The 22,189-nt window shown below is 36.8% G+C and overlaps 1 protein-coding gene across 1 annotated transcript; it reads right to left on the reverse strand.

Moving 5' to 3' along the window:
• Nucleotides 1–10,197: 10,197 nt before the first annotated feature.
• On the reverse strand, nucleotides 10,198–14,503 carry LOC110107105 (probable xyloglucan glycosyltransferase 9). The gene is made up of 5 exons (XM_020837267.2): nucleotides 13,787–14,503; nucleotides 13,387–13,695; nucleotides 13,002–13,292; nucleotides 12,779–12,892; nucleotides 10,198–11,333 (listed from the first exon to the last, which is right to left on the reverse strand). Exons 1-5 carry the CDS (start codon nucleotides 14,501–14,503, stop codon nucleotides 10,710–10,712), a joined length of 2,055 nt encoding a protein of 684 aa, XP_020692926.1. The 3' UTR covers nucleotides 10,198–10,709.
• Between the last annotated feature and the right edge of the window lie 7,686 nt (nucleotides 14,504–22,189).

A 22,189-nucleotide genomic window follows, 5' to 3' on the forward strand; every position in this document is an offset into this window, starting at 1 on the left:
AGAACACATTTTAAAAAAATCAGAAATCATTTTAAATATTTATTTTTATACAATAGCTATATCGCCTCACTTTTGACGCTGGGTGACGTCAGATGAACCTGAATCTAATCCGTATCTTTTAGAGGTCTTATGAGACCCGACAGCCGCGCCGCGCGAGCAAAGCAGAAAAGCTGCGGCTTACGCGGCGCTTTTCTGCGCTTTTTTGACCGCGGCTGCCAGCCCCAACTATCTTTTCACATTTCACCTCACTCTTTTCAGTTGCTTAAGCCGGGCTTTGCATTGTTCTCGATACTTATTAGTATGCCCAATGAAATTTCGTGCTAGAGTTTTGATAAAATTTTATTTTATTTTTTAGTTTTTATTGAAAGAGTTAATGTGGGTAGATGATTTGATTTTTTTTTTCTAATTTTTGAATTGTAAATGAATAAAGCTCCATTTATTCATATTTTGTAGATAAATTAAGTTAATTAGCAAATGCGTTCAAAATTTATATTATGGTAATTTTTATTAATTTTAATAATCTTATTATTTATTACATCATCCGGTTCGTCCCGGTTCAACCGGTTGAACTGTAAACCTCTTATTCTTCTGATTCATTGTATGATCTGATTTTCACCATCTTGATTAAAATAGTATACACAAAATAAATATTAAAAGTAAAATATTTTCTTATAAAATGCTGCATCTATCCTAAATATATCCTAGAATTTTAAAATACAAATTAGAGTTTCTTATGATAATCTCTCTCTCTCTCTCTCTCTCTCTATGATAGATTCTCAATCTTATATATATTTCGTATATTTTTCTAAAATTATGTTTACACATGTTGCGTCCTGGAGTATTCACAACGGTAGACAAATATAAAATTTAAAATCATAGTTTTGTAGGTTTAGGGAGGCCTTGGCTTGATGTACATCATATGGAGTACATTGCATGGTGAGAATACAAAGAATCAATGTTGAAGTGTTCGTTTGGTCAGAAGGACCATAGTTTGGCGATAGAGGTCGAAAGGATTGTAATTGGTGGGCGACTTAAGTTAGAAGAACCGTAGTCGGCGAGCGATGGAGGTCATAAAGATCGTCAGTCGGGTGACGGAAGTCAGAAGGACCGTAGTCGGCGAGTAATGGAGGTCATAATGACCATTATCTGGCAGCGGAGGTCAGAAGGACTGTAGTCTGTGGGCGACGTAAGTCGGAAGGACCATAGTCGGCAGGCGACTGAGGTCATAATGACCGTTGTCTAACGACTGAGGTTTGAAGGACTATGTCAGATAGAAGTCCAGCGATGGACATAAGTCCAGCATCAGATAGAAGTCTGACGGATGTCCGGCGACTGGTAGAAATCCGGCAACGGGCAGAAGTCTGACGTCGGGTAGAAGTCCGATGTTAGTCGGCATCCGGGCAAAACTCCGATGTCGATAGGCTGCCGGGTGGAAGCCCGGTGGTGGTCGAGGAAGAGTTTGGTAACAAAAGATCTCTCTTTCTTCTCTTCGTTTTCTTTCTTCTATTCTTTCTTCCTTACTTAATTGCTGCATCAGTTGGTGATCGGGCAAAAGTTCGGTGTCGGTCGGCTGCCGAGTGAAAGTCTGGCGGTGGTCAAAGAGGATTCTCTTGGGTCTCTTTCTTCCTCCTTGCTTCCCTCCTTCTTCAATGAAGAATGAGGAGTCTATTTATAATTTTCTGAGAGTGGCATAACCAGTAAATAGCAGGAAGATCAAGGGTAAATTGTGTGTGGTTTGAATGGACGACCGATGTTGAATCCTTTGATCATAGATCATTTATTGGGCATTTGAATGTCTTAATGATATCAAAATTCGACGATCTTGGACTCGTTGGATTCGTCTCTCCGAGCCACTCGATTCGTCTATAAGCATGTCATGTTTAAAAACTGTTTGATCATCCAAATTATGGTTTGAACCTTTCAAATGTGCTTTGGGTCTTTGATTAGGACTCATTTGGGCTCAGATTGAGTCAAATTTGGTGTTGTTGGGTTTGTATTTCCGAGACGTTCATTTCAACTATAAGTTTGTTGAAATAAGAGTTTACATGATCCCAATTTTAATTTTTTAAGTTTCCATCTTGATTTTTGCTTTGAGATTCGTGCCGGATCAAGATAATTTCGTGATGATATATCAACCTCTATTTCTTATTTTTGTTAGTTGATAACATGTGATTTATATATAATGTAATATTTAGTAATATGGGTGATAAGTACGATAAGAAAAAAAAATATGTGAGAATATCACAACTAAATTTCAGATCAGGATAAACTTTAAATTTTATAAATGCTTTAAAAATTATACAGCATAAATTATTTAAAATCAATTGAAGCTTATAGTAACATAATTAAATCTAATAAAATAACAATAAGCATAATTAAAAAAATAAAAATACATGTGTAATACCAAGAAGAGATAAATATAATGACCAGGAAAAAAACAATTTTTATTTTTATCACATGCAATAATTTGTATGGACATTACATTGTAATTTTATGTGCATTCAATGTTAATCCCATCAAGGAATGCCAACACCACTTTATAAAATAGTCCACATCAAAGAATGCCAAAGCATCTTTATAAAATAGTTGAGATGAAGAATGCTAGTTAGGGGTGTCAATTCGGGTCAGCGGGTCGGGTTCGGGTCGAACCCAGAACTGTTCGGGTCAACCCGAACCGGACCCATTTTAAAAAACGGGTCAGGTTTCCAGAACTCAACCCGACCTGATTCGGGTCGGGTCAACCCTACCCGACACGAATGACTCGAAGTTGACCTAAAATTGCTAATTTTCGGGTCAATATTCGATTTTTGGGTCAAAATCGGGTCAATCTCGTGTTTTCGGGTCAAATATGAGTTTTTTTGTCACTTTCGGGTCAATTTCGGGTTGCTGGGTCAACCCGACCCGATTTTTAAAACGGGTTGATTTGTTGAACCCGAACTCGACCCGTTTCGGGTTCGGGTTGACCCGAACCTGAATTTTTCAGGTCGAGTTCGTGTCGTATTTCGGGTCATGTCAAAAATTGACACCCCTAATGCTAGCAAATAAAATAGTTGATTTGTGATTGTGAGCTTTTATCTTTGGCCATCAATTTGAACATGATTACTCTAAGGAACCGTTTGGTTGGAATACAAAGTTGTGTAAAGTATTTTAAATGTAGAGGTTTTAAAAATCTAAATGTTTGATTGGATAAAAAAGGAATACAAAGTAAAATAAAATAATTATAGTATAAATCATTTTAGTTCATTTTTGAAGTAAACCAACCACCGACCGCTGTCACCACTTTCCACCGCCACTAGCCGACGGCCTCCACCATCGATTGCAACCAACCACCACTGCCGGCAGCTATCAGCCTACACTACTGTCAGCCGCAATCATCGTTGAACTTTTCACTATACAAACTCGACTACTCTAAGTCGTTAATTCATATTCGAGCGCATTAAGTTAAAATTCACTTAAAATAGGGAAATTAGAGGATTTCGATTATACCTTATTCAATAAAATTGTTAGATAATGATATTTGAGGAGCAATTTGTTTATAACATGAGGAAGTTGATCTTAGGATTTTAATATTAATTCTTAATATATTTATCAACTAAATTAGTTAATGTTTTATTTTAAAATGAATTTTTTTTTTGAAAATAATTATTTAAATTGTGTATTATATTCATCTCAAAATAAATATTCTATTAAAAATTACTTAAAAGATAGATGTGTTCTATCAATATCTTATCTTACTCCTTACCTTAGTACTAAGAATTAAGTTGAATTTATCTGTCTCTTACATCCCCTCCTTAAGTTAAGGACACCAAATGTATAGCAAATGATCTTTTGATTTATTTTAAAATGAATTTTTTTTTTGAAAATAATTATTTAAATTGTGTATTATATTCATCTCAAAATAAATATTCTATTAAAAATTACTTAAAAGATAGATGTGTTCTATCAATATCTTCTCTTACTCCTTACCTTAGTACTAAGAATTAAGTTGAATTTATCTGTCTCTTACATCCCCTCCCTTAAATTAACAACACCAAATATATAGCAAATGATCTTTTGAATAAAATTTCAATACCACAGTGCTTTTTTAACTTCTATTATGAAATTCCTATTGATTAACATTTTTTCAAACACAAGAAAGATCATCATTTAAAACTAAAAAAAAGAAATAGTGAAATTACTTCAACAGAATCAGACACCGTGCTTTTTCCCTTTCCGAAATTTTCACGTAAAAACTCGAATGTGCAACTGACTCCACCATTGCGAGCATTCTAATGTGCCAGAGAGGTAAAACAGTTCAAATGTAAAAAGTCATTGTATTTAAATAAATTCTGCACAATACAAATTATATGTTCACCCAACGACGACTAAGGTTTTGTTTGTGACGGCTTTTTTGTTGTTATTGGAGCAGCGTTTTAGTATAAAAATTAAAGTTTTTGTACTAGAAAGCTGCTTCAAGCAGTAAAAAAGCCGTCCCAAATGAAGCCTAAGTTGACACCAAACCCCCTCCTTAGCTTTCTAAATGCCTGAAATTCTCTTACATAAGAACTAACAATAAGTGCTTTTTTTCCCCCTTTTAACTTTCTCTTTAAATATAAACAAGTAAACATTAACCTTATAAAAAAATATACAGAACCCCACTCGTATATCTGCACGGTATAGTCCAGCTTGTCACAAATTGCTGTGCTCGATCACCTCTTTCTGGTTTTAACATTTTAAATTGTTTACAGTACAGCTTCTACGATTTTCTCCAAATGAAATGAAATAAATATAATCACAGAATTTGTTCTTATGTAGCTGCTCCATTCAGCATCACAAACAGCCACAGATTCAGTGACAGAAGTGGCTTTCAGATTTATAGAAAAGTCCAACTGAGGAGTAATAATTTTGATATCATAGCATTTATGATTGTGACAGAGACATTATGATTGTATGTACAGCAGAAAGCTTTGGCTTAACAATTAATTTGCATAATTAAGCGTAAAGATGCTCTTCATGTCATCACATGGACCTTTGCTGGAATGGTAAGGCTGCGAAGTTGGAAGTTTCAGGCTTTGGAATTACCTACATCCAATTGATATTATTCAATTTGAAAGTTTTCTGTTGTTCCAAATTCTACGATTTTCAAGAATTGCTTGCAGCTCTGAAGTATTTTCTGATGCAAGCAAATCAATTCAAAAGTAGTTTTCAATTAATTCAAACAATTTTATCAAGGACATCAACATTTGTGCTCCATGATCTTTCCATGATGAAGTTTAGACATGATAGAGATCTTTCTAGTTTCCAAATTACTGACATTGAATTAAAATTTATGTCAAGCTAGCCTTATATCAATTTTGATGAAATAAGTCTAATTGACACTAATCTTGTGGTTCCAACTATCTTATTCTTGAGACACTATACCTCTATCTAGGAGTGTCAATATTTGACACGACAGGAAAATCCAATTTGAATCCGACCCGAAAATTTCGATTTAGACCACCCGATTTCGAAACAGATCGGTTCGCGTTGACCTGAAAACCCGAAGTCAAGCCAGATTAACCCGAGAAAAACGAGTATAACTGCCCATGTCGTGTCGAGTGAGCTCTTTGTCCATGCATCGAGTGCCCGCACTGCTCGAGTCCCGTTGAGTGCTTGTGTGGTGTTGACTGCCTGCCCTGCCATCGCGTCAACTGCCCACCCCACCGTCACATTGAGTGGCTAATGCCTCACCCCTCCTAAGGCAGGTCGGGTCAACCCAGCAACCCGTGCGGGTTGTTGGGTTGAAAATCAGACCTGTATGCAAAAATGGGTCCGCTCAACTAGTTCCGGGTTCGACCTAAACACAATCCATTACCCGATTTTGACAGCCCTATCTCTACCCATCATCTATCAATACTAAAGGCATAATAGCCTAGCATGATTCTAAAAAATAATGCCTTAGCTCGATATACTTCGATCAATCAAAATATCAAAAATAATCTCAATAGAGATTCATTTTAGATTCAAATGAATCTTCGAGATGATATGACTCTTCTACCAACAATACGTTTGTTAAAGCACCAAAAAAAGAAGTCTTTTCTTTCAAGAAATTAGAAATTTCTTCTATATTCAAGATAAAAGATCCCTCTCAAAACTCTTCTTCATCCCAATAATAAAAATTATGCTAAATTGGTTTCAGACTTATTCATCTGCAAGGTCATTTACTAACTTGAGCATAAGAGAACCTCTAGAGAGAGAAGTCCTAATCTTTCACTCAAGATGATTACATGTGGAACACTAGGTAAGACTTAGGATAACTCATCCATCCAAATACTTCTAGCATTGAAGATCATTTTGTATGTGCGGATGTGCCACAGACATGATTCAACAAAATGCACAATATAATTTCTATAATAATTTCAGGTTTAAATCTAATTGTTCAAGTTTAATATCTCATGATTTTCAAATCCAAAATATAAGTAAAATAACATTCAAAATAATAAATAATTGATGATTAGACATAATTTCCAACCACACTTTCCTAAAAAAGAAATGAAAATCTTCATTGCTCCATAAAATCTAAATTAAATTCAGAAAGAGTGATCAAATGCCATATGTAGAGAAGGATTGAAGACCTGAGCAGTCCTATACTTGAGGATATAAGAGATAGTGTAATCTTATTCACCACCCTAAACCAAAAAGAAAAAAGAAAGTTGGAACTTCTCACATCCACTTTGCCCTATACGTAGTCGTAGGCTTCATTTAGGACAGCTTTATTGCTGATTTTTAAAGCAACGTTTTAGTACAAAAAATTTTCAAACTAAAATTTTTTTCACTAGAAATCTGGTTTAGAATATAGTAAGAAAACTGCGCCAAATGAAGACTTAGGCTTCGTTTGGGGCGGCTTTCTTACTTCTTCTTAAAACAATTTTTTAGTACAAACATTTTAATTTTTATAAAAAAAAATTGCTTTAAGAAACAGTAAAAAAGGTATCCCAAATGAAGCCTTAGCTTCATATTTTGACTTTTTAATTAAAAAAGACGAGATATTGTCTCTTCTTTTCAACATAAAGTTCTTCAAGTGAACAAATTGCAATTGCTTCAACCATCCCCAAAGTATTTATGTTTAGGTATCTTCTTGGTCCAACATATAGTTTAAGAAAACCTCTACTTTAAGCACGAGTTAAAATAAAGATTTTCTCTAAATCCAAAGCCATTTTATTCCACTTGTCTCCATGTCTCTACCTTATAACACAATGATAAATAAGAAGCTTTGCACTAACCCTAAATTTGAACCCAAATGAATCAAAAGCTAGATTAGCATAATCTTGATTGAGTGAAAAATTCAAGAATGAGATTATATTAACTAAAAATTGTTAAACTCTCTAACAAAATTTCAACTTAAAGAAATATTAACCCACTAAAAAATGGAATTCATAATACATAAATTAAACAAATTATGTAGCAATTAAGGCCCTGTTTGAGATTATGATTATATTTTGTTAAAATAATTGTAAAATTGTGATAGTGAAAGTAGATTTTTCAAAGTCATCATGATTGTTATAAATATGTTTTTTTTAAATCCAACAGCAATTTTTTTAAAGCTATCATATATTATTAACAATTTTGATTATAAAGGGCAACTTTTGACCACAAAATTTTTTGAAATGCATAAAAAAATCATAAAAAAACAATAATTAAATGATACAATAGTTAGAATCTAAAAAGCAAGACAATGAGATAGCTATCTCAAACAGATGAAGTTATTTTAAGATAATTTTTACACTGAACCCTAGGTGAAACTTAAAAAGAACTTTATAACCTCATGGGATATTGTTGGGCTCAAAGTTTGTAATGCTTTTAAAAAAAATTTTAGCTCGGGTCATCACCTGAGAGGGGTCAAGGCCACTGCCATTATCTTAATTCCTAAATGCTCCCCTGCCTCAAGCATCTTTGACCATAGGCCAATATCCCTTTGCAATGTATTCTACAAGATTATGGCAAAGCTTCTTGCTAACATACTAAAAAAAGTCTTACCCACTATCATTCATGAAATTCAAACTGGCTTTATTCATAAAAGATGTTCTTCTAGCAACATTATTCTTGCCTCCAAAATATTGAGAGAATTCAAACCTCTAGAAATCTTTTTTGTGCAAAGCTGGATATTCTGAAAGCATTTGATTTAGTATCGATTGATTTTCTTATTAATCGGATGAGGCAAAAAGGCTTCCTCGAGGAGCTTTTGAGATGGATCAAGGGTTGCATCAATGATGTTTATATCTCTATTTGTCTAAATGGCTCTTTTTGAAGGTTTTAAACAAGGTTGTTGTTTTCCCCTTCATTGTCTTGCATTGTCATTGACGCTATCTCATGATGTCTTATGGATAATCGGCACTCCCCTTTCAGTGGCATATTTCTAACGGACATGAATATAATCATTTGCTTTATGCAGATGATCATTTGGTGTTTGGTGCCAGTTCCACTCAAAATGTTAGGAACCTAAAAAGAATTCTTGAGATTTTTGTTGATGATGCTTCAACCCTCCAGATAAATCCCAATAAAATTTCTATTATATTCTCACCTCAATCCCAAAACCATAAAGATATATGTTCTATCCTTGGTATCTCTAACACTACTTCCTCTCTCACTTATTTGGGGCTCCCTATTTCCTCTAAAAAATTAAACTCTTCTCACTTTCAGCCACTATTGAGTAAGTTTTTTACTCTACTTGATGATTGAAAAGTTAAGTTTTTATCTTTTGTGGGTAGGATCCAGTTTCTCAAATTCACTATTTTCATTACTTTGACTTATTGGATAAGAGGCTTCATTGTACCAAAAAATACATGTAAAGCCATTGAGAAACTTTGTTCTAGATTCTTGTTTCAAGGCAACATCGGAGATAAAAAATTGCACTTTATTGCTTCGAATACTACTTGTAAGCCTAAGATTGTTGGGTCTTGGAATGCCTGCTGTCGACTCACTTTATCATTTCTTCACCTGTTCCTTGTTATGGCGTCTGATCATGATTCTGGCATTGCTACTTAGTTTAGAGGGAAATTTATCACTCCTTGGAAACGTCCTCCTTCCCAGGTTTCCAAAATGTAGAAACTCATTTGCTCTGTCGCTCCTCATAGCAATCTCTCTATATATTAGGACTCGTGGTGTAATGGTAAAGCTCTTTCTAAGATATTCAATCCGCCGAGACTTTCTCATTACCATGTTAAAAACTTAATTCAGCATAATTCCTGGGAGCTTCCTAATTTTATTTCGATGCTTGCTCAAGAAGAAATTTTGTCTATCTCTTTTTCAGAGCAACCAACTGTTGTCTGGAATGGCTCGTCGAATCCTTCTCATCAAAATTTTTTGGCCAATTATTACATGCACTTACCATCAATATGATGGCACAAATTCATTAGTACGACAGTAAGGAAAAGCAGTTTTGTTATTTTGTTGCTTGCTCCTTGGTTTATTTTCTTTGAAAAGAAAGAAGCAATTGTTGTTTCTCTTATGCTTCGATTTCTCCTTCTGTTCTCTGTCTCTCTGTTAGGAATCTATCAGATTAAAGGCTACAAAATGGAGGAATTTGGAAGAGCTGAATGATCTTTTCCTTCTATTCTTTGTTGATTCTGGATTACACATCTCTAAGGTTTTCTTCCTTCTGGACAATGATGAGTGAAGCCAACAATCCACCATCATATACTTGGATGGCCTTCGTGGCAACCAAGATTTTTGGATCTGATGGGATCATTCTCTCTGACTTTTTTGTGTGCATGCACTGGAGTTTGAAAGGTTTAATCAAGCTATATGATTGACCCGATTGTTGGCGTTTTGATCGCTTGAGTCCTAATTACCCCCTTCACCCTCTTTTTTTGGCTTGGATACACAGCCTGTGTACAGGAGACATAGCCTATTGTGATTGGAGTTCAGGCGCAATCAATCTGAACGCAAGCTACATACTGACCCCGCACAAAATAGTTTCTGGAGTGAGAGGGCCAAAAACTCCGACCAGCAAGCTCAGCACTCAATATATTTCCAAGACATTATGTTAAAAAAACAGAAGTGTTAAGGTTGAAAAGATATGCATCCCGTGGTTGAGAAGATATTCCTCATCAGTCTCACAACAAAGAAAAAGAGTTAAAAGGAACAGTATTTGAAATAGCTCAACATTGTTTTCCAAGTGTGCGGCAGATTCCTTCTGCAAAAAGGAAGTTTGTCTTTACACTGCAAATGCACATCAAGTTTAAGACGATAGCTCGCACAGCTTTCTTTATTTATTTTTCTGATAGTTAATACACATACAATATACAGGGAAAACAAGATGGCTGTTTCCCTGACATCATGAGCAAATACATTTCTTGTTTATAATCATCTCATGTAACACATATTCTCATAGTCAAAATCCATGAATTCCCTCTGAGATCCTCAATACTATAATAAAAATCCATGAATTTCCTTTGTGATTCACAAATCTACCAAGTAATCACATAATTATGTTATTTTAGTACATATAAATTTCTTCATGAAAGGAAAGGGGGAAGAAGAATGGTTGAATTTTTTTAAGTAAAATCCAACTTAACATAAAGCTTTCTTTTTGGTAAAAGAATGAAGACCTGAAAGAATCTGAAGCATCTAACAGGGCTGACAATAGCTCTATCTACACTAGTTCCTTTCTTCGCTTCAGAATAAAGGCAAAAAAAAAAAATGTTCAGTCTTCTCGATGTATCATCCATGAAAACATCTTGAACTGATCTTTATTCGATCTGTTCCCCAATGAGGTCGAGACCAACCACCAAAAACGAAACACCTTGAAAGAGCAGGAAGTAAAAGTGAATGCCTTGAGCAGAAAGCAAGCTGCGAGCAGCAGCTGTTAAGAGTAGAAAGGCAAGGGCCAGCTCTTTCCTGTAGATCCTATTGTGCTTCTTCTTTGGTTCTTTCCTTGGCTGATTTACAACCTCTTTTGCGATGGAATTAAAATCAGGAGCAGAACCACCACGATGGTGTTTGGGCTCTTTCTCCACCAAAGATAGCAGGTCTCCCTCTGAAGAACGACCAGATTTCTTCGTAACAACCCACTCATAGGCACTCCCCAGTTGAAAAAGGCCAGAGATCATGGCATTGAACTTAGTCACTGACATTGTATTCTCAAACAAGAGGTAGGGGACGATGAACGGAAATGACCTTGGGGCAGGGAGAATGTTGAGGAAGGACATTGTTGCAGGGATGTAACAGACTACCCACGCAGGGAGCTCAGCCTCAGGGACAAACATTGTCATGGGAAGGATGATGCAGAAGAGAGTGAACGAATAGAATGGTAATATGAGTTTTCGGAGAAGGAAGAACAGAAAGATAAGATTTGCCTTCTTCCACATTGCAATCTGCACAAAAAATGAAGGCGTTTCAGCATTAGTACAGCCTCATGTGCACGGAAGAAAGTGAAAGGAATTACAAAGTATGTGAATTTTCGTTTGAATAACCAGCTAACAACAACTAAAGATATTTGAATGCAAATAAAAAAAGACTTGCATATGGCAAGGTAAAAGAACACCTAAAGACTTAGGATAAAATATTTGAAAAACTTAAGTTAGCACAGCAATCAATAAATGAAAATTGAATATTTAAAAGTTTTTATAAGCTTAAGGGCCGTATTGCTGTTCTCAACTAAGGAAATTTTGATCTTTGGGCCCGACTTTTCGGCTTCTGTTGGTTCTTCTCCCTTCGACGATGATGAGTGTGACTAGCTGCTTGCCATTTTTCATTGGATGGTCCTTGTGTCAACCTATGAATTTTTTTTAATGGCTTGGGGTGGACGCTATCTCCGATGCTTTCATATATGGTCCTCGTGCCATCCGACTAGTTCTTGGCTGGCCCTGCGGCAATCTGGGCTCTTTTCTTTTCCCTGCTCCTTATGTGCGTTGCGCTGCTTATACATCCTGATCCCTGATTTTGTTGATGATTGGGAAGTTGGCTTCATCCTGAGTCTTATTTTTTACTAACATTTTCTCCTATTCACCCTTTTTTCAGTGGTGAACTCCTTTTGTAATCTTGGTGTTTTGTCTCTTTTCTCTATAGTTTGCTTTTCTCTTGTTCTCTTTTGCTCTTGTCATTGTTTTCATGACCTGGTTTTTTAATTGTTTTTTATTTATATACGGCTTGGCCCCAAAATTTCCCCAAAAAAAAATCAAACAAAGCACACCGAGTTCATGAAAAAACAGCAGAGAAAATTACTAATTTTTAGAAACAGCTGCTGTAATAAACTATGAATTTATATAATATTCAATGTAGGAGCACAAAATGGTGTGTAACCTAACATTTAACCTAACATTTCTGCATATAATACCACACTACATACAGAATAAGGTTAGTTCAACCTAATAAATTTTCATATTTGAGACAAGAAACTGGCTAATAGAGACAAACAAACTGCGTGTAATCTTTTTTATATTTTTTTTCAGTATATTTACATCATGTGAGAAGGAAAGAAATTTGAATCTGTAAACAAAAAAAAGGTAGAAATTTCCTTCAGGAAAGTAGTGAGTCTGATAGAACAGGTCAGGCTTCCTCAGAGATCCAAAGTGAACATCTCAGAAAACAAAAAACAAAAAAAAATCATCATAATGTGTCTTATTCCATTCCCATTATTAGAAAGTGGGTGCAGAAATTTCACATGATCACAGCTGCTTTAAATCATTTAATAATCGCATAATTTATTTCAGAAGGAAACACAGTCTAATGGACAAAACTAATGACTATAAAATCACAGAAGAAAAAATGGATAGGACAAACAAAGTAATAAAAATTTAATTTCATGAATAATTTATACCTTTGATCCAATAATATCTGACAAACAAAGCCTGAACAATTGCATTGGACCGGAATGCCACCTATGCTGCTGCTTTCTGTAAGCTTCGTAGGACTCTGGCAATTCACACTGGCACTGCAACAACAAAAGCCAAAATATGAAGCAATCATTAAGATCAGTTCAGAAAATATTGATAGAAAATTAATGGAATTTTAAAAGAAACATATAGAATTGATCTGCAAACCTCAACATCATTCAAAAAGATGAACTTCCAGCCCTTAAGATGAGCCCGAACTGCAATGTCCATATCCTCCACTGTTGTCCTCTCCAGCCACCCTCCAGCATCTTCCAAAGCCTTAATTCTCCAAACTCCGGCAGTCCCATTGAATCCAAAGAAGTTGATGAACACACCATTCACTTGTTGCTCCACCTCGAAGTGGAAGCAAAGATTAATATTCTGAAGCCTGGTCAGCAAATTCTCATCTTTGTTCACAAATGACCATCTAGCTTGCACTAACGCAAGGTCATCATTACCCTGAAATTAACCAAAGAAATCAGCATCATAATCATAATTCAATCAAGAAACAAAGAAAATTACTAGTGCTAACAGAAATCTCCATGGTTGAAACCTGAAAATGGGGCACAGTTCTCTTCAAAAAATCTGGTGTTGGTTGGAAGTCGGCGTCGAAGATGGCTACAAATTCGTAGTCCTTGACATAGCTACAATTCATTGCAGATTTCATATTTCCAGCTTTGTAACCATCTCTGATAACCCTATGACGGTAAACGATTCGAACGCCAGTATGCGCCCACTTCTCCACCTCTTCCTTGATAAGGCTCTGTGTTGTGGGATCACTGGAATCATCCAAAACCTGGATGAGCATATTAGAACTCGGCCAGTCCAAGTTACAAACTGCAGCAATGGATTGTTGATAGACCTGCAAAATGTCAGCTTTCCGAGGTGAATTTGAGAAATTCAATGGGAAATGCAATATATATTTCATAAATTATAATCTTTAGCAAGGCTACCTCTCTTTCATTGCACATGGGCATCTGAATGAGGACCATTGGAAAGTAATCGCCCATTTCCACGTCTTTGCTTGTAGAATTCGCAACAGGTTTGATCCTCTTGAAGCGGATCCAAAAGCAGCCAAGGCAGAGAATAAAGCGGTCTGCGCTTTGGATAAGGAAGAGGATGACACAGGCGTTGGCGAGGAACTGCAGAGGAGGAGCGATGTACTCGGCGCGGAAGCCAACCCAGCCTGAGTAAATGGCGGCGAAGAGGCTGCGAAACCCGAAGGATGAGGGGAGCGATATGCTAGGGAGGTCTGGGGCTCTGATGTGCCATCCCTTGAGATAAGCCGCGATCTCGAAAGCGAGGAGGAAAATTGAAAGCCAAAGGAAGACTTTGATGCAGGAGTAGAAGCGGCGGCGAAGAGCTGGGCTCTCGTCGGCATCAGTCCGTCCAGAAGAGACGCGGCGGCGAACGGCGGACGCAAGGTGGAAACCGGCGGAGGCAAGGTATGCGAGGCATCCGGCAGCGCGGTGGGCCTTGAGGAGAAGAACCCAAGTAATCTGCTTTGCGTTCTTTTCTCTTCCGCCCTTCCGCACGCCAGCGAAATCGTCGGAAACGCCGTCGTCCGGCGACGAGATCTCCGAGATCGACCAGTTGGGGTTCTCCATCTTCACAATCACCGGCGTCCCTCGGAGCTTGTCCTTTGACCACCAATCGAATGAAGGCGCCATTGCAGCGTAAAACGAAATAAATTTGAGCGATTTGCAGAGAACTGGCACAAAAGCTGTTTCAATTTTAAACCTTTTCTGCAAATCCGCCCACGGAAATCAAATCCCTAGATGTCCTACGACGCTTGTTTGAGCCGAAGGAAGACAATGCAAGTAGTTTTAACCCCATGCATCGACCAAGCTCTCATCTTTCCATCCTCACAGCTCAGAGAAGCGCTTCTTACTTCTCCTCGCGGTCTTATCCTTCTTCCTCCCGTCAATATAACACCGACAAAACCAGCACCCAGTGCAAGAACAACCCAACACGTCTTCGGATTAAAAAGAAGGGGACTGAAACAGGGATAGGATTCCCTAATCTCCAAAAAAATTTATCTTTTTCGTCTCTCTCTCTCTCCCCTTCTTATTACCAGCAATGTAACGGAGATTATGGAGGTAATTAAAGATAATCCCAGAGAAAGCGACGAGCTGACAGCTGGAAACTGACGGTGGTGATGGAGATGGACGGCCTTCCTCGCCCTCGCTCTGCACTGAACATTGCCCTTTTTTTTTTGCGCGTTTGTGACAATAAGAAAAGAATGAGTTTGGCAGAGGTAAATCATTGCTTATTTTTTTTACTTTTTATATCAGAAAAATGCCCTTATTTAAATATTATTAAGATTAATATAAATTTGCACCGGCGGCAAAAATAAAAAACTCCCAACCACCATTTGATGCCATCCGAATTGGAAATTGACGGTTGAATTGCAAATTTAATGGCAATTTTTTATTTGGTAAAATAATTTGTACACTTTTCTTTCTTCTGATCTTCAATAAAATATATTTTGTCGTTAAAACTAAAAAAAACATAAAGAATAAATGAAAAAGGGTAAGAACGTGTGTCCAACTCCAAGGCTTAGAATATTAAGATATTTGATTAAATTTTTTTTTATTATTATTTTTTTTTTGAAGGTTTTTTTTTTTGGGAATATTTTTTTTATGGTTCAAAACTGCATTAGAGAGAGAAGACAAACCGCTATGGGCTGAAGGTAATTTTCTTAGAGTAAAAAATGTATATGAATAAAAATATTTATTTATTTTTATGGTTTCAACGCTATTAAGCTAAGCTATATGCTAATTTATGCCGCGTGGACTCCATTAAGCGCGTATTTAGAGCTTTGACAACCGAGCTGAATTAGTTAGAAAATTTGTAGGAATTTCCTTTTGACCACATGTTTTGCATAATTTGTGTATTATGCAAACTAATGATAAGGAAAAACTTTTCTCTGTCTGTTGCCAGCAAATTTAATTACAATTTAAAATTAAAAAATATCTTTAAAACTCATTTGATTATAAATTTCAATAAAACATTTAAAAACATATATGATTACTAATTTCATATTTGATTTGTTGTATTTGGGGACAGTATAAATTTAAATTATTTTAGTTTTTTAACAAGTGTGCTATAGTGACGGAGAGGGGGGGTTCCCCCCAAAAAAATTTTTACATTAAAGAAATTAATTATTAAAACAATATTATAAAATTTATATCAGCTATTGAATCGAATGAAAATTTTCAAGACTAAGAGGTGTACTTATTCAATTAGAAATCAACCAAAAAGTTAACAGCATATTTAACTTTTATTGCTACCTAACATACATCAAACCGTGATTTTAAGCAATTATTAATTTTTTTTTTATCTTACTCAGCAACTATATATACAAATATGTATGTAAAAGCAAAGTTGAAGTTGGGACCCCCTAAGAAAATTTTTAGCTATGCCACTTGTGTGCTAATAGATAGGGTGGGGATCCAAAGTTTGTAAAAGCAACACATGGATAACTATATTTGAAATGTGTTTGGGGCGTCCCTAACAAGTCTTGAAGGTGAGTGCCAATAACAAAATATCTTCAACAAGTGCTTCTAGCAAGTCTCTTCAACGACACAACTCTCCTTGGCCTATTGGTTGAGAGCTAAGGCTTTCAACTAAGAGGTCTAAGGTTCGAGTCTCTGTGTATGCGTTGTTTGTGTGAGTTTGCCTTAAATGGCCTAAATGTCCCAAAAAAAAAGTCTCTTCAGCGATTGCTTATGAAATGGAATCTTTTAATTGCGATCTTAGCTAGATGGGGTAATTACTACTATTTAGTAGGAATATGAAGAGACTCTTGTTGATGGGGCGAGCGACCCTTTTGGTAGAGAGTTTTTTTGTAAAAGGATCTCTCGAATCATGTAATTTTTTTTAGATGAGCAAGCTTGACTGGGGAGAATATGCTATGTGGGGTTTCTCATTACCTATACAAGTGCATCTCTTGGTCGTGCTCCTCTAAAGCACGTGTCTCCTAAATTTTACGACTCTTATGCTCACACGGGCATGTATTTTTTATCTTTTTTAAATTTATATTTCATTTATCATCATTCAATCAAATGAGTTGGAAATTAAAATTGTATAGAGCTTTTTACCATTTTTTTATGAACACTTTAAAATTGTGACACATTATATTAGTCATGCATTAGTGAAGAAAACACTTTATTGGCACAAAAGTCTTTAAAATTTGGTCTAAATTTGAACAAAATGACCATAAATAATTCCATTTCTTTCCAAGAAATTCTAATTTGGAGTTGAACTAATCAAATACAAAATTTATTAATCTTTTAATTTTCATGTCATTTGTCAAACAACTAGACAAAACATTAAGTCAGAGCCCCCAGATTTTTTTTAAGTCCCCTTCTCAGCCTATATTCTTAAGGGATCCCATCACATCATTGAGCCACTGACCTCCAAATCACATATACATTCAAAAACTAATAAGGTTGTAATGAGATTTATCTTAGATGCCATCAAGTTTCATAGAATCCTACTGTTTATTTAATATATTAAGAAAATTTTTATATCTAAACAAATTTATAATTTTCACAATATCTTCAATTATCATGGTAATTAGAAGACAAAGTTCTTCAAATTCAACCATCTATTCTATTTTGCATGGCTCAGATTGTTTTGATTTATTAGAGAGAGAGAGAGAGAGAGAGAGAGAGAGAGATGGTATTCATTATATGATATGAATTTTGGAGTGGCCAATGGGTAATAAACAATATGATCCATACTCCATAGTGTTGCGTTCAATGCTCAATTATGTTATATGCAATTATCTCATATGTTTAAATTAAGATGATTAGGAATGAGACTTAATAAAAAAGTTATTTATTACATGCTAGAATATTCACTATATAGAGAGAGTTTAACATCTTAAAAGCACACAAACGAATAAATAAATTAGGGTCATAAGAGACATCATATTATTTATAGAAAAAATTCAAAAAAAAAATGAAAAGAAAGACTAGGAGTCTGGTCAAGTTAAAATTATTCTACTAGTATGAGTCATTGATTATAAATGATGACATTCCTCGTGATTAATGAGGACATTCATACAATATAATATGCATGAACCATATAATGGATTTCATAGTTGAAGTAGAAAGAGATTTATGGCACAAGAGATACCTTTAATACATATTATAATGTTTATTTGGTCACTCTCCTTTGAGGAGCGGAGACTAGAGACTAATAAATATAACAAAAATTTTGATTTTGGAGTTAACAAATAGAGTTAATTTTGATTGAGTGCATTGACCTCATATGTGATGGCATGCGTCAATACTATTGGTGACCATAAGTGATAAAGTCAGCAAGTATTAGTGTAGTTGAACAACAAAGGCCAGAAGTTTGTGAAGAGGTAGCATCTATTAGAGGACTATAATCAAGCATCAGTGGTTTAAGGATTATGGTCAAATAATGATGGTTAGATAAAAGGAGATTTTTTATTAATATATCATAAAAATTTTTATTTGATTGGGCACAAATCTCAATACAAAATCAAGTTGGAAACTTCAAAAAGTTAAATCGGAGATCATCTGAACTCCGATTTCAATAAACTTACAGTCGAAGTGAACATCTCAGAAAAATGAACCCAGTGACATCAAATTCGACTCAAAACGAGCCCAAATGAGATCAAAGCGTCATCGAGCAGTGCTCTAACATGCAACCTCCAACAGGTCATGTATTCTAGGTGGATTCTCTTGACATCTTTCATAAATGTTAATGTCATCGAATGATGCTCTGACAAGCAACCTCTTATAAGTCAAATATTAGTTGTGGATTTCTCTCATGTTATTAATGTCATTGATCAATGCTCTGAGTGAACAATATTCTTTTTTTATAAATATTCTATGAGAGCAAGTGATTAATAAAGTCATCACTTATTCAGAGATCTTATAAGGCTATAAAAGCCTCAAAAGGTACATTTATACAAAAGGCTTAGCAAGCTAAAAATCCTCAAAATGCAATGGACAAATTTACTCTAGAGGACAAGTTCATTTCAATTGAGTAATAAGCATTGGGATTATACAATAATCTCAAATTCATATGTAATATCATTAGAGTTACAAAGATTTCACGACAGGTTCAAGTATACATTCATTTTCGCAAGAAGATGAAATTAAAAGTTCATCGGCATCATCCATATAAGTTAATGCTATCAAGCAACAAGCTACTTCATAAAGAAAGAGATATCTGATGTCCGCACACATCAATATGGATGCATTTGCCTTAGCAAAATGAAACTAGACCACCGTCATCATCATACCTTTGTTTGATGTTTTCCATCGATCCTTACTTTATATATGCCACCATCAACATTTTGCTAAACTATTATTAATAGTACACCCTCCAACATTCTCCCTCAACTTTCCCTTGAATGTCGATCACTCACTGACTTCTACACATGCATCATAAAAAACCTTCTCATATATTGACAATCACAAGCCCTCCTCCTTGGTATAATTGTCACCTATATCAAATAATTGAATGACTCCAATGTAAGAAGAAGAACACAAGATAAGAAAAAGAGATGAAAAAATATCCTTCTACATAAAAGAGGGGCACTAAAATTTGATAAGGTATGCCGTCTATCTTTGACAATGGAATGCCTCTGATATAAGAGGAAGACCATATGAGAAGAAAAAGGAAGGTTGAAAAATTCTAACTTGTACACAAAAGATGGGTACTGAATTTGAGTAGGGGATGCCACCTACAAAAAAGAGTTGAAGACCTCAATTAAAGGAAAATTAATGGGAGAATGAAGGAGAATAAATGGAGCAATTTTTCCCTTGCTCCAAAGGGATATTTATAAGATGAAAAGGGGGGAAATTTTCCTCCAAACACCATTCAAAAATTTTAAAAATAATTCTAAAATTTTCTTGAAATTTTGGGTCACTTTTGCTATTTTTTGAATTCTTTCTCAAAAAAAAAAAAGAGGGCCCACTAAAAAAAGTGTGGTTAAAGCAACCATCCTTGCCCCTAAAGGGACACTTAGAGACACCTTAAACGGCTCATTTGACCCAAAAAAAAAATGTTTGAAATGTTTTTTTATGCAAATAGTGCTTGGTCAGGACTGGCGCAAAATGAAGAATCACTGTTGATGTGTTCGTTTGGTCAAAAGGATTATAGTCGGTAGGCGACGGAGGTAAAAAAGATCATTGTCTTGCGATGGAGGTTAAAAAGACTGTAGTCTGCAGGCAATGGAGATAAGAAGGACCTTAGTCAACCGGCGACAGTGGTTAGGAAGACTATTGTCTAGTGGAGGTCGTAAGGATCGTTGTTGGGAGGAAGTACGGTGTCAGGTAAAAATTCGGTGACGGGCAGAAGTCCAAAATTTGGTAGAATTCTTGTGACGGACAAAAATTCGATAATGGGCGGAAGTCCTACGTAGCGTAGAAATTCAGCTATTGGTGGAAGTTCGATATCGAGTAGAACTCCGGTAAAAGTTTGGTGACAGGAAGAAGTCCGGTGACGAGCAGAACTTCGATGTCGAGTAGAGGTCCGACGAAAGTTGGTGCCTGGGTGGAACTCCCATGAAAGGTTGCGGCCGGGAAGAACTCTGGTGTTAGTTGGTGGTCGAACATAACTCTTATGTTAGTTGGCGTTTGGATAGAACTCTTGCGTTAGTTGACGTTCGGGCAGAACTCCGGCGTCAGTAGGTTGTCGGGTGAAAGTCTGGCTGTGGTCGAGGAAGAGTCTGGTGGCAAGAGATCTCTCTTCCTTCTTTTCTTTCTTGGGCCCATTAAAAAAAGTACGGTTAAATCAACCGTCCCTACCCCTAAAGGGGCACTTAGAGCCACCTTAAATCGTTCATTTGACCCCAAAAAAAAGTTTGAAATATTTTTTATATAAATAGTGCTCGGTCAGGCCTGGCGCAAAAGGAAGAATTACTATTGACGTGCTTGTTTGATCAAAATGACCACAGTCGGTAGGCAACAGAGGTCAAAAAGATCATTATCTTGCGAAGGAGGTTAGAATGACTGTAGTCGTCGGGCAACGGAGGTCAGAAGGACCTTGGTCAGCGGGAAACAGTGGTTAGGAAGACTATTGTCTGTTGAAGATCGTAAAGACCGTTGTTGCAAAGAAGTACGGTGTCGGGTAAAAATTTGGTGCGGGCAGAAGTACGATATCTAGTAGAATTTTTATGACAGACATAAGTCCGACGATGGGCGGAAGTCCTGTGTCGCATAGAAATCCAACGACTTGCGGAAGTTCGATATCGAGTAGAAGTCCGTTGAAAGTCTAGTGACATGGAGAAGTCCGACGACAGGCGGAACGTCGATGTCGGGTAGAAGTACGATGAAAGTTGGCGCCCGGGTAGAACTCCTATAAAAGTTGGCGGCCGGGCAGAACTCTAGTGTCAGTTGGTGGTTGAACAGAACTCCTACGCTATTTGGCGTTCTGGTAGAACTCCAGCGTCAGTAGGTTGCTGGGTGAAGGTCCGGTTGTGGTTGAGGAAGAGTCTGGTGGTAAGATAGATCTCTTCCTTCTCTTATTGCTTGGGCCTCCTTCTCCCCCCTCCCTCGGGGGGTCCCTCTCTATGAAGAATGAATGGTCTATTTATAATTTGAGTGTCATGACTAATAAATAAGAGGAATATCAAGGGTATATTTAGAGTGGTTTGAATGAACGATTGATGTTGAATCCCTTGATCTGGACAATCCAGTGACCGCACAAAATAATTTTTTCACTGGCGAACTAGGGGTATCAATATTGGACTCGACCCGAAAATTTTGGGTTTGGGTTGACTCGAACCCGAAGTGGGTCAGGTTCGGGTCCGTAAAACTGACCCGTTTGCAAAATCGGGTTGACACGGAAACTCGGGAATGACCCGAGAATGACACGGAAAACCTGTCTACCCCGGCTGCCCCGCATTGTGTCGTTGCCTGCCCATGCTACCCCGGATGCTCGCTGCCCCGCGTTGCCTGCCCCGGCTGCCCACGTGACCGCGTCGAATCGCATCGGGCCAAGGTTCAAGACATCAAATAGCGTCCGTCATCCGCGCGTGACGTGCGTCGTCTGCCCGAGTCACGTCGCCGCCAACGCAGTGCGTGAGTGCGTGCATGACAGCCTACCCCGCGTTGCCTACACCATTGATGCTGCCCCGCAGGGGACACTGCCGGATAGCCGAAGGATCGAATCATGTGCGGCCGTGCGGAAAATGCCATAGGACCAAATCGCCTGCCCAGCGTTGCTTACACCGAAGCGGGTCGGGTTGACCCGAACCCGAAGCTGGTCTGGTTCGGGTACGCAAAATCGAACAGTTTGCAAAAACGGGCTGGGTTAATTATAACCTGAATAGTGTCGGGGCAGTTCCGGATTTGACCCGAAACAAC

This window comes from Dendrobium catenatum, unplaced genomic scaffold, assembly GCF_001605985.2.
Source record: "Dendrobium catenatum unplaced genomic scaffold, ASM160598v2 fragScaff_scaffold_133, whole genome shotgun sequence".
Taxonomy (NCBI): domain Eukaryota; kingdom Viridiplantae; phylum Streptophyta; class Magnoliopsida; order Asparagales; family Orchidaceae; genus Dendrobium; species Dendrobium catenatum.